Source organism: Podarcis bocagei, assembly GCF_964188305.1.
Source record: "Podarcis bocagei genome assembly, chromosome: 16".
Taxonomy (NCBI): domain Eukaryota; kingdom Metazoa; phylum Chordata; class Lepidosauria; order Squamata; family Lacertidae; genus Podarcis; species Podarcis bocagei.
In genome coordinates this window covers 4,826,154-4,843,765 of record NC_138142.1, presented here as the reverse complement: position 1 = coordinate 4,843,765, position 17,612 = coordinate 4,826,154, and the positions used below count along the sequence as shown (strand labels likewise).

General features: G+C 42.3%; 1 protein-coding gene and 1 long non-coding RNA gene across 3 annotated transcripts in view; one reads left to right on the top strand and one right to left on the bottom strand.

Moving 5' to 3' along the window:
• SBNO1 (strawberry notch homolog 1) overlaps window positions 1-10,168 on the top strand; it is a 39,919-nt gene extending 29,751 nt beyond the window's left edge. Inside the window, exons 23-32 of the mRNA XM_081174682.1 lie at window positions 375-446; window positions 781-880; window positions 1,310-1,384; window positions 2,800-2,946; window positions 3,520-3,614; window positions 3,728-3,820; window positions 5,222-5,359; window positions 6,170-6,246; window positions 6,645-6,838; window positions 8,670-10,168. Of these exons, the coding sequence (XP_081030808.1) occupies window positions 375-446; window positions 781-880; window positions 1,310-1,384; window positions 2,800-2,946; window positions 3,520-3,614; window positions 3,728-3,820; window positions 5,222-5,359; window positions 6,170-6,246; window positions 6,645-6,838; window positions 8,670-8,812 (1,134 nt within the window). The 3' untranslated portion in view covers window positions 8,813-10,168. The remainder of the gene's footprint in view (window positions 1-374; window positions 447-780; window positions 881-1,309; window positions 1,385-2,799; window positions 2,947-3,519; window positions 3,615-3,727; window positions 3,821-5,221; window positions 5,360-6,169; window positions 6,247-6,644; window positions 6,839-8,669) is intronic.
• A 3,388-nt stretch (window positions 10,169-13,556) lies between these two features.
• Window positions 13,557-17,612, bottom strand: part of LOC308576072 — a 13,314-nt gene continuing 9,258 nt past the window's right edge. For both annotated transcript variants that reach the window (XR_014003052.1, XR_014003053.1), the window contains exon 3: window positions 13,557-13,897. This is a non-coding gene — a long non-coding RNA (uncharacterized lncRNA). The remainder of the gene's footprint in view (window positions 13,898-17,612) is intronic.

Sequence of the window (17,612 nt, the reverse complement as noted above, 5' to 3'; positions counted from 1 at the left end):
CATATCAAAGGGGACTGGTGGAAACAGAATTTTTCACCCACTCCTCAAGACTCAGCTTCCATGAGTGAGAGTTCTGTTGGAAGAAGGCACCTCTATCTAGAGAGTTTATCTCCTGCACTGCAGGTCCTCTCCGGTCAACAGGTCCCAACCCTCAGAGAGGAAGGGTTGGAGACTGCAGGAGGGAGGAAGGAGTGGAAAAGTCCATTTCCACCAGCCCCTTCATTGTGCTTATCTCTGGATCCAGGCCATTGGCTTCAGATGATAGGCATTATTCAGTGGATAAGTGAAATAATGGTGAATAAAGATGTGTTAAACATTTAGGAGATGATATATTATAAAAACAACTTGGTCTCAAAATTATTGTCTCTTGATAGGGAGCTCTCACTCATGGCGACCGAAGAGCAACAGAAACAAGAGACCTCAGCAGGTTCAACTTTGACAACAAGGTAAGCGAGACACCTTTTGAATAAAGCAGGCCCTATCTTGCCTTGACACTTAAAAAACAGTAGGCTGTTATTTTTTTGGGGGGGGGTGTTTCTTTGCATCATTATCCTTTCCCCTTTTGGGGTTATAGACTCTGGAACTTCCCCAGCCATCCTGGGCAGCTTACAGCACATATAAAAACATCAAACATTTAAAAACTGCCTGTATAAATTGGCCAGATTTTGGATGTGAAAGGCAAGTGTCCTAACTTTCTAGGGGAGAAACATAATACTTTTAAAAGAAGGATGTTTGTATTTTATGGTGGCTACAATAGTTTCCCCCCACTCTCATTAACAGTATGGCCGAAATGCATTGGAAATAGTGATGAAGTCCATTGTGAACTTAGACTCGCCGTTGGTGTCTCCACCTGCTGACTATCCAGGAGAATTCTTTAAAGGTATATGATTTTTTTGAAAAAATACTGAAGTGATAAACATGTTTATCAGTGAAGGGAAACAATTTCATAGAATGAATTAAAATTATGTACTCTAATTGTTTGGTGGGACTATATGTACCTTTTCCTAACAACTAAATTCAACAGTTCCTTTTGAAATTGCATGATCTGTTTTCAGAACTTGGATCTGAGAGTACAAATGGTTTGGGTTAATTATGGCACTCCAGCTATGGAATCGTTGGGCCTTTGGGTAGTAGATAGCAGCACCTGTTTGTACTCTTGCATATTGAATCAGTTGTGTTAGTTTTTAGGGGAGGGAAACCATCAAAGGTTTGGTTACATTTCACAAATACTGATGGTACTTAAATTACCTTAGTAAACTAGTAAACAGCAAGAATGGAACCCATGACAGCTTCCCTTTGTTCTTCCTAGATGTCCGTCAGGGTTTAATAGGTGTGGGCCTAATAAATGTAGAAGACCGGTCTGGAATTCTCACGCTTGACAAAGGTACTTGCTCCTTTTTAATGTCTATGTAACTGACTTAAAAATAAATAAATAAATAATTCTGTAATGGCCTTGTAAGTCAACAGCAAAATTTGAAAGGGTTGTTTTCTATGAGTAGACCCATTGAAATTAATACATGGCTAACTTTTGTCCATTCATTTCAGTGGGTCTACTCTAAGCAGAACTTGGCTGGATACAGGCCGAAGTCTTCAAGTGTGACTATACAAAGCAAAAGCTACGGTTTCAGATCACACAGTGATCTGAAATTGGTAGTGTGCTTTTGAAGTCCTTTATGGCTCTAAAGACGGAAGCCAGCCTGGCTCTTTCCCTCTGCCTCACTGACCTAATACAGAAGGGGGCTTGGGAGGGGGAGAAGAACAACTTAATGCAGCTTTTATGGTTAGATTTGAGGTTGGTGGGGTGGAAAGAAACTGTTCAGACAGAGTTCAGGAAGAGTGTGTACCTCATACAGTTGCCTATATCCTTGCTCATAAAATAATCTAGAATGCCTAGATTAGAAATACTACAGAGTGCAGATAACTTATTGAGCTAAAAAGGTGGGCAGCTGGTGCCTACACAAGGGGCTTATAGGGATACGTTAGCTATGACCTCCATCTGCATCTACATAATGCAGTTGGTAACCTTGTGATGAGCCATGAGACAGTGGAGTAGGTGCCAGACAGATCTGCCTCTTCAGAGAATTGGAGAATACCCATAAATGTATTCTGTATGTCTCTGAACTTTAAGGGAGATTGTTTCATGATTTGTCTTATAGTTAACCAATCCATTTATGTAGGATCTTGGTTGCATTCATTGTGGGTGGATGACTTGCATTTATAGCAAGGGTGGGGCTGTGTGTACTGTGTGCTTCAAAAAATATTTTCCAAGACAGCTAACTTCATCAACTAGTTTTAATTATACCAATCAAGGAGATTTGTATTCCATCATTACTCCTGTTGTGCACAATTCTGGTTTTACTAGCAGAGGTGCTTGTAGATAAAGTTGAGCCAAAGAGCTATGGAGAATGCTGCCGTGCTCCCCGCAGCTACGGGAAATGTTGAAAACAGGAGCTGAATTTGGTACCCAATACAACACACTGCAGGTGTTTTGTGCTTCTGTGGAATTGTGGCATGACCCTGCAAAGAATTGGCAGACTCCTCCTTGTTCTTGTGGCCCTCCAGATGTTGCCAAACTATGGCTCCCATCGTCTTTGACTGTTGACCATTCTGGCTATGACTGATGGGAGCTGGGAGTCCCAAAAACATCCATAAGGCCATAGGTTCCTGCCTTCTGTTTAGACTGCCAGGATTGTGCTTTTCCACCGATAAAACAAAGATGAAATAAAATGCTGTGTTTCTCCCCTCCACTCCCCCCCCAAAAATATCTGTCTTAAAGTGCTTCATCTCCTCTTGTTCTAGATTACAACAATATAGGGAAATTTCTAAACCGGATTCTGGGTATGGAAGTGCATCAGCAGAATGCTTTATTCCAGTATTTCTCAGACACGTTAAATGCAGTAATACAGAATGCTAAAAAGAACGGAAGATATGACATGGGCATTTTAGGTAAGAGCATGAGTTCGTTCGCACAACCTGCTATGCCAGGATTTTTTCAGAGCCCACTTTCTTCCACTACCAGTAATAGAGGCAGATGGAAACCAGCCACCACCTCTTTCAGCCTCTCCAAGAATGAGATGGTGCCTTGAACGGATAGGAAGTGCTCCATGGTTTTAGTAGCAGCAAGAGCCAAACAACTGAAGTTCTTCCGACCTGCTTCCTTGATTAGTCCCCCGTTTGAGCTGTCTTTCTGCCATTCCGGCATTGCATGCACAGTCACTTGTGCTGTTCTGTAATGCTTACTGAGGATTGCAGTGCCTCCAGATGCCTAGCCTCTATCTCATGTCTCTACAGCACTGCTCGTGTATTTCTTGTGATGGCAAGGCAGGCAGGCTTGTGTAATGCTGCTTTTATGTGCCGTGCTGCCTTATTTTCTTCAGAAATGCCTCAGAGAGTGATATGCTGCCACAGTAGAGGAGGCTGTTCAGAGACTGGTGATTCCTCCACACAGGAATCATTGCAGACTTTTGTTCTTCTCTATGTCCTGTACTCATATGTACCTTGTGACTCTCTTTCTTGAAGATCTGGGTTCAGGAGATGAGAAAGTGAGGAAGGCAGATGCTAAAAAATTCCTCACACCAGGATATTCTACCTCAGGACATGTTGAATTGTATACTGTAAGTTTCTTGGTTAATTGTTCACCTTTGCATGAGCCACTGACATTTTTTGTTGACTCTTAAATGGTAAAACTTCCTGCTAAGTACCCTTTGACTTTTAATGTATTTTCTAGATAAGCGTGGAGAGAGGGATGTCTTGGGAAGAAGCAACTAAGATTTGGGCTGAACAAACTGGACCAGAAGATGGATTTTATTTATCACTTCAGGTGAGATTGTTCTCTGCAAACTTCCACCCAAAAGCATGTTAACTTCATTGGACATTAGTATATCTTGTGTGTAATAAAAACAAAAAAAGAAAGGTAAAAAAAGGAGTGGGTGGATGCTGTGGTCTAAACCATTGAGCCTCTTGGGCTTGCCGATCAGAAGGTCGGTGGTTCAAATCCCCACAACTGGGTGAGCTCCCATTACTCTGTCCCAGCTTCTGCCAGCCTAGCAGTTCAAAAGCACACTAGTGCTAGTAGATAAATGGGTATCACTGCGACGGGAAGGTAAACACCATTTCTGTGCGCTCTGGCTTCCGTTACGGTGTTCCATTGTGCCAGAAGCAGTTTAGTCCTGCTGGCCACATGACCCAGAAAGCTGTCTGTGGACAAACACCAGCTCCCTTGCCCTGAAAGCGAGATGAGTGCCCCAACCCCATATTCACCTTTGACTGGACTTAACCATCCAGGGGTCCTTTACCTTTTACCTTCTTACAAACCTAATAATTTCTTAAGGTAATAAAGAAATAATACTTGACATTTATGCAGTGTATCTTTAAGCATTTGAAACACTGTGTAGTCAGTATTTCAGGTGGGAGCCTGAGATTGAGAGTATGGTGGCAAAAGATGGCTTTTCCCGGAATAGCAGCCCCCTCAGACCAGATCTGGGAGCAGAGCTGAGGTTTGGGTCAGAAGGACAGAACTACTCTTGCATGTGCCATAAAGCTGCCTCCTTGAAATTTTTGTTGCCTCCTTAACTTCATCCAACAGTTTCTTTTCTTCTTCTTCTGGGGAGTGTTGTGTGATTTATTGACTGCTACCACAACGTGTGTGTAAACAAGCCACCAACTCTGCTTCTGTATAAAACAAATTCTGTTTTGCGTTTAGGGATGTGTTTCACCATCGACAGGACTGTTTTATTTTCTTTCTTTTTTCCTTTAAAAAAATTTTTATTGATACTTTTCAAGTTTATACATTTCACTAATTTTATACATTTCACTAATTTTACAATCGTTTTAACATTTCAAAACTTGACTTTCTTGCCCCTTTCTGCGGCTCCTTAAATTTATTTTTAATATTTTCTGTGTATCCAAATTAACCTAATTTGCTCATTTATTCATCGTCTTTAAATATATACTCTTATGAAACCAGGTAATTACAATACTCGTGCCAATGTTTTTATCTGTTTACAATTTATCTATAAATGTTCAATAAACCATTTCCACTTTTTTAATAAAAAGTTTGTTATCTTGATTTCTTATTCTTCTGGTAAGTTTTGCTTCATCCAACACATTCTAAACCTGGTCTGTCTTTAAATAAATGTTAAATCCTGACAGTATCTTAAGTAATGCATACTGCATTTTCACAGTATTTTCTCCCCCCCCCCTTTTTTTCTTCTTCTTCCAGATACGAAACAATAAGAAAACTGCCATCCTGGTGAAAGAAGTGAATCCCAAAAAGAAGCTTTTTCTAGTATATAGACCAAATACTGGGAAACAATTGAAACTGGAGACGTATGCAGAAATAAAGAAAAAATATAAAAAGGTTACTTGCTTTTTGAAAACAAATTTAACTATAACATGTGGAAAACATTAAAATACCACATATGTATTAAACCTATAATCTTGCGGAGGGGAAAAACAAAGTATGCATGAATATCATGCATGAATACCCTTAATATGCATCCATTACATTAAAAATACACAGATCCTAGATGTAAAGAGTAGTTTATCCACATGACCCATAATTTGTGCACATGCCCCACCCCCGCTGCTTGCCTCTTCTCACCAGGGCTGCCCTCTCACACACTGGCTAACTACCCATCTTATTTACTTCCTACACAAGTAAGGCATGCCTAGGATTGCAGCCATGGTCAGATGAGATGACCTTGTGGAAATACTTGGGTGCTGAATAGTTGGTATTGCAACTAAATTAGGCATAATGACAAACCATAATTTTGGTGTTAAATAGTCCTCTTCTGCAGGGCCTTCTGTTCACATGTAGCATCCTCACTCCCTCCCCCTGGCAAAATAAAAATAAAAATGATTCTTGTTCCAAATCAGAGTTGGCCAGTTCTTCCAAACAAGCAAACTCTGATTTGTGCTTTTCTGCAAACCATCGCACCTTCAGACAACTGTTGAGCTATGGTATTCTATCAGTAAGGACTGGGGGCTGCATGGGCAGGAAGAGCATGTGAGCCTGCGGTGCCCTGGGATTCTTCTCATCCATGTAACATGAGAGCATGGTTTGGCCTTGCATCTGAATGGGACCTGTAAAGTTACTCTTAATCTCAGAAATCAAGAAGCCAAATCTGGCTGTAATAAATATGTAATATCTAATTTATTTCATTTTCAGGTTCCTTCTGACGATGCTGTGGCCCACTGGCTAGAGCAGTACACGTCATCAGCAGACACTTGCACCCATGCTTACTGGTGAGTTCTTGAAATGCTGCAGTACAAAATGCCTAGTGTGGTGTGCTGGGCTTTTCTGAGAAAAGAAACTTCGCACGGGAGCATATTTAGTGAAAGCTTCACCAAAGCGTTGCATTGGCAGCTTTTCCACAAGAAATATTGAGCCTGAGATTTGTGCTAGTTCTAACTAGGCTTGAGGAACCTTCTTTGTTCAGAACTAACTTTATCCTCTATTCTTGTCTGACTTGCGTGCTTGAGCAGCTCATCCTAGTCTATTGTGTGGCAACAGTTTGTTATGTAAAATCAAAGCGTTATTCAGAAAATATAGTGGGACATCAGTATCCTTGTGTGTTGCTTTTCATTAAAAATTGTGTATGTGTATCTATCTTTAAGTATTCCTCCTTCCCTTCCTCTTTCAGGAGAGGCAACTGCAAAAAAGCAGGCCTGGGGCTGATTTGTGAAGTTGGCCTGCGCTGTCGGACGTACTATGTCCTGTGTGGTTCTGTCCTAAGTGTCTGGACAAAGGTAGAAGGAGTTCTAGCCTCAGTAAGCGGTACAAATGTTAAAATGCAGATCGTTCGGCTACGGACGGAGGATGGACAGAGGATTGTAGGCAAGTCTGATAATTTGTCATTACCTTTTGGTCCATGTGGCAGTCTAACTCCTGAAGTCTCTCTAACCTTAAAAAGTGTACAACTAGTTTTGTGTATTGTTGGTTTCTAGGAACAGAAGTCTCATTTTGCATTTTATTTTATTTTCCCCTCCAAGGATACATTATTGAATCTGCAGCATGTTTCTTTAGTGTCTTACATCGAGGAGCAAAGGGCCGGCATTTCATAGCCCAAGCAAAAGTAGGCCTAAAAAGACTGATGAGAGCATTTTCAGGATATTGCCAGAGAGAACAGCTGGCCGTGAATTACAAGAAAACCAAAGTCATGGTTTTCTCAAGAAACTATAGGACCCATAGATGGCGCATAGACAACCAGCTAATTGAACAGGTCAAAGTTTTCAGATATCTTGGCCTTATTTCCCAGTCTACGGGGTCATGGGGAGCACACCAGAAATGCAAAATTCTGAGACGCATTTTCTACACAAAAGGTGGTAAACCTATACCATCAGTCCTGGAAGTGTTCCAAAGCTAAACCACTAGCACAGTTGTTATATGAGGCTCAGATTTGCACAGGCACTCACCTTAGATCTATGGAAGCTGTCCAATCAAAGTTCGTAAGGCAAATTTTCTGTGTACCACCGAGTCCCAAACGCATCATTGCGCCTAGAGGCTAATCTTCCTTCGGTAGAATTACAGATCTGGCGTAGGACACTTATTGGCTTCGCCTAAACTTAAATCCCCCTGGTCTAATATCCCTAGTGCTGCAAGATTGTCACAAGAGCACCTGGACTAAAATTGTCTATCAAAAATTTCACTCTTGTGGTTTATCACCACAACAGCTACTCACTTTGGGTTTTAGTAAAGCAAACAGTCTAATTTGTCAGTGCCTACATGATATTGAGCGTCAGAAAAACTTGGCCACAATAAGGAAATTTTGCCCATGGTATGACTATTTTCCACTGCCCCGTTTTGACTCTCTGGCACCCTATCTGCATAACCTAGCAATTCTAAAATGTAGTCACGCTTTTACTCTCGCTTCCACACGAAAAACACTTATGTCCCTGTGGAGATGGCAGTACCGAATTGGTGGTGCATCCCCTTCTGGCTTGCACTCTTTATAAAGACTTGAGGAATGAGGTTATCACCCCTCTTTTATTGTCCATTCTGAGTCGCCCAGCCACTGCCACAGTGTGCTTTCTCTTGGCAGATCAAGATGAGCAGATGACAGCAAAGGTTGCAAGGTTTTTAGCTGGGGCAGTTAGAATACGATCCACTATTTGACTATTGATTCAAAACCCTAAAATGCATTTTATATAATTGACTTTTTATTTCTATTCTTTGTATATTGTATTGTTTTATTGCTATGGCCAATGACTGACGTAAATAAAGATTCATTCATTCATTCATAGTTGAAAAGGTGGAGGGATGGGTGTACTGGGCTCACCACAAGCCCTTGATCATGCTTAAAATAACCTTTTCTAATCAGGCCTCTGTCCCCTAAATGAGGTTAAAAAGGGAGGAGGAGTGGTCAGACGGCATTTCTTGTGGCCAAATTCTACTTAAAGAAGGACAATATCCCAGATGCACGGAGAACTTACCTGTTTCCTTAATATCTATGGCAGCAGCTGGTATCCCTGTGTGTGCACAGTATATGGGATTGGACACCAATAGCCACCATAAATCCACAAAGCTGGTGATTGTCCTCAGAGTAAAAGATTTTAGGTGGTCAGTTAATTGAGGTCCACTCACTGCCTTGGAGTCAAGAAGGATACTGTAGGTTGCTTCCAAGCAGCATGAATGTCTGTGAAATAAGACCCAATCTTTTCTGTTGCAGGCTTGATCATTCCCGCAAATTGTGTGTCTCCCCTTGTAAACCTCCTTTCGACATCAGACCAGTCACAACAGCTTGCAGTGCAACAGCAACAAATATGGCAACAGCATCACCCACAGAGCATTACCAACTTCAACAATGCATAAGAAAAGAGAGTCTTTGGTATTTGGCTGTACAAGCGTATCATTGCATTTTAAAAAAATATCAGGGACAAATTCCAAAGAAATAACTTTCAGTTCCATCATGCTCTCTTAGAACTGTGCAGAAGTGGAGAGACACCTGAAGGGTGGTCAAACTGAAAGCCAAACATTGTTTCACAGTGGTCCATGTGTCCTTTTTTTACCCCCCCCCCTCCAAAATGCTCTTTATAGAGCTGCTTCTTTTTACAAAAAATGTTTGTCCTACTTAAGCTACAAACCATGACTTTTTGTTTTTGAAGAGGCTTGAAAATTCCCAACCAACCTATCCATTCACCTTGTCATACAGTGCTCAGGGTTTAATGCAGTACATCGGTGCCATTGCTGCAGGAGAGGTCCTCAGATGCATGTATTTTGAGTTCATATTGTAGAGATGATATATATAATTGTGGCAACACAGGTCTCAATAAAAAAGTACATTTATTTAAAAAGCAGCATGAAAATTTAAAAGTTTGCAAACCACACATTCAAGTTTGTTCCCCATTTTTGTTTGGGCTGTGCATGTCTTTGGATTAGGCATGAGCAGGATCTCCTACACAAAAAGTCAACGTGGAAAAGGAAGAGAGAGACAATCTCAGTACAGCATTGAGGATTGCATTTTAAGAAAAAGGCCCAGCAATTGCATTTTCTGGCTTTCTTCTAGAGGTTATATATTTGAATCTGCAACATGTTTGTGTGCGTGTGTGATGAAAACATCTTAAATTTTTAAAGTTCCTTTTTTAAAATGTGTTGATGGTGTTCCTAATTGTGTGCTGCAAGAATGGCTTTAAAAAAGCCTGATTTATTTTCTTTTTTCTTTCCTTCTCAAACGTTTCCTTTATCCAGTGAGGTTTTTAGGAAACACAAGTGCAAATTTACTTCCATTTCACATTACAGCCCTTTTAAAAAAAGTTTTTGTTTTTTGTTACTCAATACTTGAGCTGTAAATTAGACATGGGGGGGAGGGGGGCAGCAGCACGTGAGGGTTCCGATGTGTATGCTGGGTTGATTTTTTCCCCGTTGCCCCGTAACTTGAATACTTTTGTTTATGTTGTAAGACATTGTAGAGTTTATCCTGGAGCTGTTTAAAATTGTAAATGTACAAAATGTGAATAGTCACTTATCTAAAAAATATGGGTAAGTTTTGTTTTGCCTATAATAGTAGATGTTTATAAAGAAAGTGAAGGACAATGTTTGTCATTTTTCTTCTTGCTTGCACAGGTTGCACTATTGAAAATTTGAGATTGTATAAACCTGTCCACAGAACTGCAAGATACCAAAATCTTGTAGGTGTCAAATAAATAAAAAAAGCTATTGTTCTAACAAGCAACGAGTCCTGTGTTTTTCATCAGTCTGTCACAATTCTCAGAACATTTTAGCGATTGAGTCATGGGTTAAGTTCACACCAGAAGGAAGCAGGTGGCACTGTGGTCTAAACCACTGAGCCTCTCAGGTTTGCCAATCGACTTGTCTCGATCGGCGGTTCAAATTGTGTGACCTGTCCCAGTTCCTGCCAACCTAGCAGTTCAAAAGCATACCAGTGTGAGTAGATAAACAGGTACTGTGGCAGCGGGAAGGTTTCATGCACTCTGGCTTCCATCACAATGTTCCTTTCTGCTAGAAGCAGTTCAGCCGCATGACCCAGAAACCTGTCTGCAGACAAACGCCGGCTCCCTCAGCCTGAAGCAAGATGAGCACCACACCCCATGGTCACCTTTGACTGGACTTAACCATCCAGGGGTCCTTTACCATTTTTTTTTTAACCTAAGTTCACACCACTAACTCCCAAACACTGCCTGGATTCATGAGCATGTCTCAATTACTCAGGATTAAATAATTGAAGGCACTTGTGAACCCATGCAAAGGAGGAGGTGGCCAGTTTATCACTGATTTACCACAGTACTTGCCTCTTTTTCATTAACCTGCATTAGGTGTGGTTGAATCAACCATTATCAGCATAGTGGCATTTTAAAAAAGGTAAAGGGACCCCTGGACGGTTAAGTCCAGTCAAAGGCAAATATGGGGTTGCGGCGCTCATCTCGTTTTCAGCCCGAGGGAGCCGGCGTTCGTCCACAGACAGCTTTCCGGGTCATGTGACCAGCAGGACTAAACCGCTTCTGGCGCAACAGGACACTGTGACGGAAGCCAGAGTGCACAGAAATTGTGTTTTCCTTCTCACCGGCGCAATACCTATTTATCTACTTGCACTAGCGTGCTTTCGAACTGCTAAGTTGGCAGAAGCTGGGACATAGCAGTGGGAGCGCACCCCGTCGCAGGGACTTGAACCACCAACCTTCCGATCGGCAAGGCTCAGTGTTTTAGACCACAGCACCACCCGCATCCCTTTACAGCTGAATTAGCCACGCTCTGGAGTCCCTGCTCTGGGCTTGCCTCATAACAACCAGGAGGTATGTTCAAATCAGTGGTGACTCCAGTAGAAGTGGTGGGGTCATCTAAGGAAGGTTCTAATTCCAGAAAGTAAATCTTGTTTTGGTGGGAGTGAAATTAGTCTCTGTTTTTTTCCTCAAAGTGTGTGCCTTCACTTACTGAATTTGAGAAATGCTTGTTCACTTGTTCAATTTATATCCTACCCTTGGTTCCTAGAGTGATTTACACAAACTTAAATAAGACCAAGGGACGCGGGTGGCGCTGTGGGTTAAACCACAGAGCCTAGGGCTTGCCGATCAGAAGGTCGGTGGTTTGAATCCCTGCGATGGGGTGAGCTCCTGTTGCTCGGTCCCTGCTCCTGCCAACCTAACAGTTTGAAAGCACGTCAAAGTGCAAGTAGATAAACAGGTACCACTCCGGCGGGAAGGTAAACGGTGTTTCCGTGCACTGCTGTGGTTTGCCAGAAGCAGCTTAGTCATGCTGGCCACATGACCCGGAAGCTGTACACCGGCTCCCTCGGCCAATAAAGTGAGATGAGCGCCTCAACCCCAGAGTTGGCCACGACTGGACCTAATGGTCAGGGGTCCCTTTACCTTTACCTTTAAATAAGACCAAAGTTACATGGTCAAAAAGGATGTTGCCTTTTGTCACAGCTGTAAAGCACAGATGGGGGACTTCTGGCCCTCCAGATGTTGAACTACAATTCCCATGATCCCTGACAATCATTTTGGTTAGGGGTGAGATGAAGGTTCAAACCCAGCTGTAAAGTTTTGCTCCCTCCCATTTGTTTATTAGCAATCTCCTCTTTTTAATGGACCTACTTGTGCTTTGCCAGAAGGTGCCGCTGAAGCCCTGCAAAGCTGGACAAAGGCTACAGCAAAAGCTAGCAAGGCACAACAAATAAATAGCATTGCACTGCTTTACATGGACAAAAGCAGAGGACCTATTCCAGTTCAGATACTGCTTTCATGAAACAAGTCTGCATTCTGGTTCTGAATTGGGGCTGCAGAGGCTGTTCAAATGCACCTCGTCCTGCAATTTGGTGTGTTTATGCAACCTTAGCTCTTTGCTCAACCCTTCTTGAATTCTAAGAACTTCACAAGATGGTGGGATGAGAGAGGAAAATCCAAACAGAATTTAACAGGGGCATATGCTGTCAAGGACCAGCGTCTAGGATGGAGATACTTCTCAGGTAGGAATTGTGGCCGGACTCCCAGCTCATGAGTCCCAGCTGGAATGGCCCAGTGGCCAGGGATGATGGAAATGGTAGTCCCAGCAACACCTGAAGGCCACATGTCTCCACCCTGGGTTCTGCAAGCGCCTTCTCTGTGGTAGCCCCGGTTCGGAACCTTCTCCCCAGGAGGTTCTTCCCTTCTGTTGTCTTGGTGATAGCTGAAAATGACTTTTTTTGTGGGGATGGCTTTATTTCATAGTCTTTTGCAGCTTTTCCTGGTTTGCTGTGTTGATTCTTCTGGTTTAATGTAAAATGATTCATTTGTCTGTTTTAGTTTCAGTCTGTTCAACTGCTATAACGTTTTACAAAGAGCAACATGCATGTATTTTAAAATATACTCCACTGTCTAAAACTGAATTTAAGCTTGCTTGGACAGCGTTTTGAGTGAAAGGGGAACAGAAATGTAAGATTCCAAGTTAAAATAAAGTCTTTGTTACCGCATAGCAAGAGATCAGGTAACTGCCTTGGAATAAATTCCCAAATGGGTTGTCGCTATCTTGAAATGTGCAACCCTTAAAAGGTGGCGATGAGACCGGCAGCGACATAGAAGCAGACCTGTAACTTTCTGTGTGGGGGTGTGAGAAATAGTCCCTTATGGCTACAATGCTTCATTTTCTGCTCTTCCCCTGCCCCCCCCCCCGATTTTCTATTCATTGAGTTGTCTGTCCACTCAGCTTCTGGTGTCTAAATTTATTTATTGTCTAGAGTAGACAAGACTTTGCCAACATGGCGCTCTCATATGTTTTGGACTCCCACTCCCATCAAGTATCATACCCTCAGGTGAAAATAAGGACATTCTTCACTCCCCAGGAACTGACCCTCCTTGATGCCCCATTTTTGTGTGTCCCCACCCCTCGCAGAGCATTTCCTACCAGTAGAAGGGCGAATGCCACCAGCACTTCACCAAAGGGATACCATGCTGAGAAAACCACTTAATCCCGATTTTATTTTATTCTTTGGTAGAATTACAAATAGAAAAACAAACACCATAAATAAATTTTGGAAAGGGCCAAGATTGGACGCAGGTGCAAAAAGCATTTAAAATAATAATAATAATCAAGCCTTGTGCTCTTCTCTTCTCCCCCTTTCTTCCTGCCCAGAGCCAGTGTGTCATGTGGGGCTGGGTCTCAGGGGCAGTGGCCACCTCTCCTCCTCCTCCTCCTCCTCGTCCGCTCTCCGCTCTCCGGCAGCCACTAAGAGCTGCCATGGGGAGGAGGCGGCAGCACCAGGAGAGGCAAAGGGGTGCTCCCTCACAGTCGCAGTTTGGGATGGCTCATCCTTTCCCCCTAAGCTCAGCAGCAGCACTAGCAGGGGAAATCGGGACCTTCTGGGATCAAATCAGAAGCCAGGATTTCTTTTGTAATTCCAGCACTGGAAAATCAGGAAACTTGGAGGATATGAAATATGCAGAGGCCATGTTGGTGAAGACTCTTCTAGGAACAAAAAAGGAAAGTTTAAAGAAGGTGTGCAATCCACTAGGAAACTTCCTGCTTTCGATAGTAGACGCCTCCTCTGTGATTCGGTACTTTGCAAGGATTATAGGAATTGCTGCAACATAATGATTTGCAAAGATTTGATGCCAATTGTTTTGACAATCCCAGCATCAAAACGGCTTTTAAAATGTAAGCTGGGTTGTTTAGAACATGATTTGTGGGTGAGTTTCTGGGCTACAGCAGCCTTTGTGCCAGACCGTCGGCCAGAACGGCTCATGAGAACTGAGAGAGCCCAACAATCTCTGGCCTAGAACTTTAAAACTTAAGCCAGTGGTGTCCAAACTTTTTTCAAAGAGGGCCAGATTTGATGAAGTGAAGGGCCGTGGGGCCGACCAAAGTTGTTGACCTTTTTTTAGGATTGGAGTTTGGTTTTTTTAGGATTTCACCCCAGGAAATAAATTGCCACAGGGGTTGGATTAAACCGACCAACAAGCCACATGAGGCCCCTGTACTTTGGACATGCCTGGCTTAAGCATTTCACTAAATATCTATTTACCTAGAAGACTATACCGGCTCTGTAGTTGCACTTGGGACCAGTTTAAAACTTCCTTCTTCTAAGGTGGAGCACCAAATGGCACTCCCCCCAACACACACCTGTCCTACACAATCAAGGTGTATAGTACCCAAGGCCAAGCAAGGTATTTTGGCACCCAAGGAGGAAAATCCCACAAGGAAAGCTACAGAAACCAATAATTTTGCTGCCTTCAACATCACAAATCCACAGCTTCTGAGACACTCTGTAAGTATCTTTACAGGTCAATGACACGAGTTTTACAAACTACTCAAAATAAAGTGTGCACCCACTTTCCAAGTCCCAATTTTCAGGAAACCTCCAAGCCTGTTATCTTTTGTTCATTTTAAGTACTCTGGCACGGCTTTTGTCAGAATCCTTTAGAATTAAGAGTTCAACAGAGAGACTCAGTATTTTGTAATATGCATCTCTTAATTTAACTTTATGTCAATCAGGAATTTTCAAACTCTGTGCCTTGAGAAGCAGGAGAGCATTTTCTTAGGCCAGTGGCTCATCTCAGAAGAGGCTGTCTGTTACAGCTCTGCATGATTAACTACTTCCAGGCTTCATTGCGGAAGAGAATTTTGGCCTATCCCTGTATCAAGTATGCATTAATCCATCCTGATACAAAGACCTAGCAGAATTGCTCATCCTTGGAGGGGGTTGCATGTTCTACATCTGCACAACTCACTACTCTGGACCTGCCTTCTTGCAAGCATGCCCTGTGGGAAAGGAGCAATAATTTATTTCCTACAATGAGGCACCAGTGCCTATGCATTTGCAGCCAAAATGGCACTCACTATCTCTGCACAGGATGGGACGTACACTCAGTGAAGTCCTGAGGTTTGCAGAACATCAACATTTAAAACAAACAAACCCTAAAGTGGACAAGGAAATGGCCTACGTAGCCAAATGAAGAGTGAGCATGCTTAGTGGCCATGGGATGTTGACTCTTGGGAGGATGGATGGAATGGGGTATCTTGAAATAGGGCATATATGCTGACTGGAACAATGAACAGGGGCACTCCACACTTCTTATAAATATTAGGGTTGTAACCAGCTAAGTCCTACTCAGAGAAGACCCATTGAAATTAGTGGATGAGGTCCATTAATGTAAATAGGTATACTCTGAGTTGGACTTAGCTGAATACAATCCTAATCTAGTTTAATTCAAAGTATTACAGAAGGGCTACCTAAAAAAATTAAGTATTTTACAAACTGCCCCTCCTATAGCCAAAATAAACACCAGTGTCTCTCTCTCCCCTATGCTAGAAAGGCTGGAGAGAGAGAGAGAGAGAGAGAGAGAGAGAGAGAGAGAGAGAGAGAGAGAGACCCATGTTTTCATGCCTGGTAGAGTTGCATGTCAGTGTACTCCTTTGGGAAAAAGGTGTTTCACGTTATTTCACATTTTATTCACATTATGCAGCAATGTCTCACCCAACTCAGCTCTCGCCTTATTATCATTAGACCCAAATTCAAACAATAACCTTAAATGCAGAGACTTACGGTACTATTTATTCTGTTAGCAGCAGCCTGATTAACAATAGCCTGACAAACATGTAAAGCTGTCATGGTTTGACAAAGAATGCCATCATGAGAAATCTCTTCTGAGACGAGCATTTCAACTACAGTCATACCTCGGGTTGAATATGCTTCGGGATGAGCACGTTCGAGTTGCGCTCCGTGGCAACCTGGAAGTAACGGAGCACGTTATTTCTGGGTTTCACCACTTGCGCATGCGCAGACGCTCAAAATGACATCATGCACATGCGTAGAAGCGCCAAATGTGATCCGCGCACGCGCAGACGCATGGACATGGGTTACGTTTGCTTCTAGATGCGAACGGGGCTCTGGAACGGATCCCATTTGCATCTAGAGGTGCCACTGTATTCCAATCCAGGAAGAACCCGAGCCATTTAAAAGAATACCTAATATGAAAAAAACACCTTTCAGAGCTCTTCCATAAGAAAAAGAAATCTTTCTACGAAGGCCGTTGGCATCATCTGCTCAGGGCAATTCAAGTACTGTAAAGGACAGCAAGGAATTATTGAGGATAGTTTCTGGTGCCCTTCAAGATGGTAGCAACCAAACAATCACCATCATTCCTGCCTCTAGCTGGTTTAATCACTATTCTGCAATATTTACAGTGCCAACGAATCTATCAGCTATGCAAAATGGGCCCAGTTATGTACATCTTACAGACTGGATCCTAGTGGAACCAGATGAAATACTCTCAATAATCAAGAAGTTAAGATCAAATAAATCCCCAGGACCAGACGGGATCCCTGGTGAACTTTTTAAGCACATTCCAGATTGGTGGGCCCCTCTATTATCCAACTTATTTACTTTAATTGACAAATTTGGGATATTACCAGATGTTTGGCTAAGCTCCATCATCACTTCTATATTTAAAAAAGGTGACTGACCCGAATCTGCCTGAGAATTACTGTCCAATAAGTCTCCTATCAAACCTTGGCAAGATGTATACCTGATATTTGGAAAAGAAATCTAACAAGATCCTTGGGACTGAACAAATAGGATTCTGCCCTGGCAAATCAACCACTGATCACTGCATAGTCCTTTCACACCTCACGGAAAATGGGAGGAAGGAACTTTACGTAACCTTCCTAGACTTAAAAGGAGCTTCTGACCCCTGTGATCTACTTTGGCACAAATTATGTAAAATGGGAATTGACCAATGCCTGCTGTTTTTAATTTAAAAATTACATTCTGCTACATTCTGTCAAATTAAATGTAACTCTAAAGGCGAGCTGATAAAAAGTATAAATATAACCAAAGGAGTAAAGCAAGGATGCGTCTTGCCACCCCACTTCTTAAATGACCTGGCTCATCACTTTAAGGATGTAAATGGACATCCACCGACATTATGCCAACATAAAATAAAACTGCTTTTATACGTGGGCGATACTACAATTCTTTCTCATACCCAGGTCGGCCTTAGAAGATTTCTTAACTTGTTTTCTTCCTTCTGCCAGATCAACTCCCTGGGAATTAATTACGAAAAATCTAAAATTATGATTTTTTCTCAAAGTCGTCAAATTGTCAAATGGAGACTAGATAATCACCCCATTGACCAGGTAAAATATTTCAAATACCTAGGGATATTCTACCAGTCAAATTTAA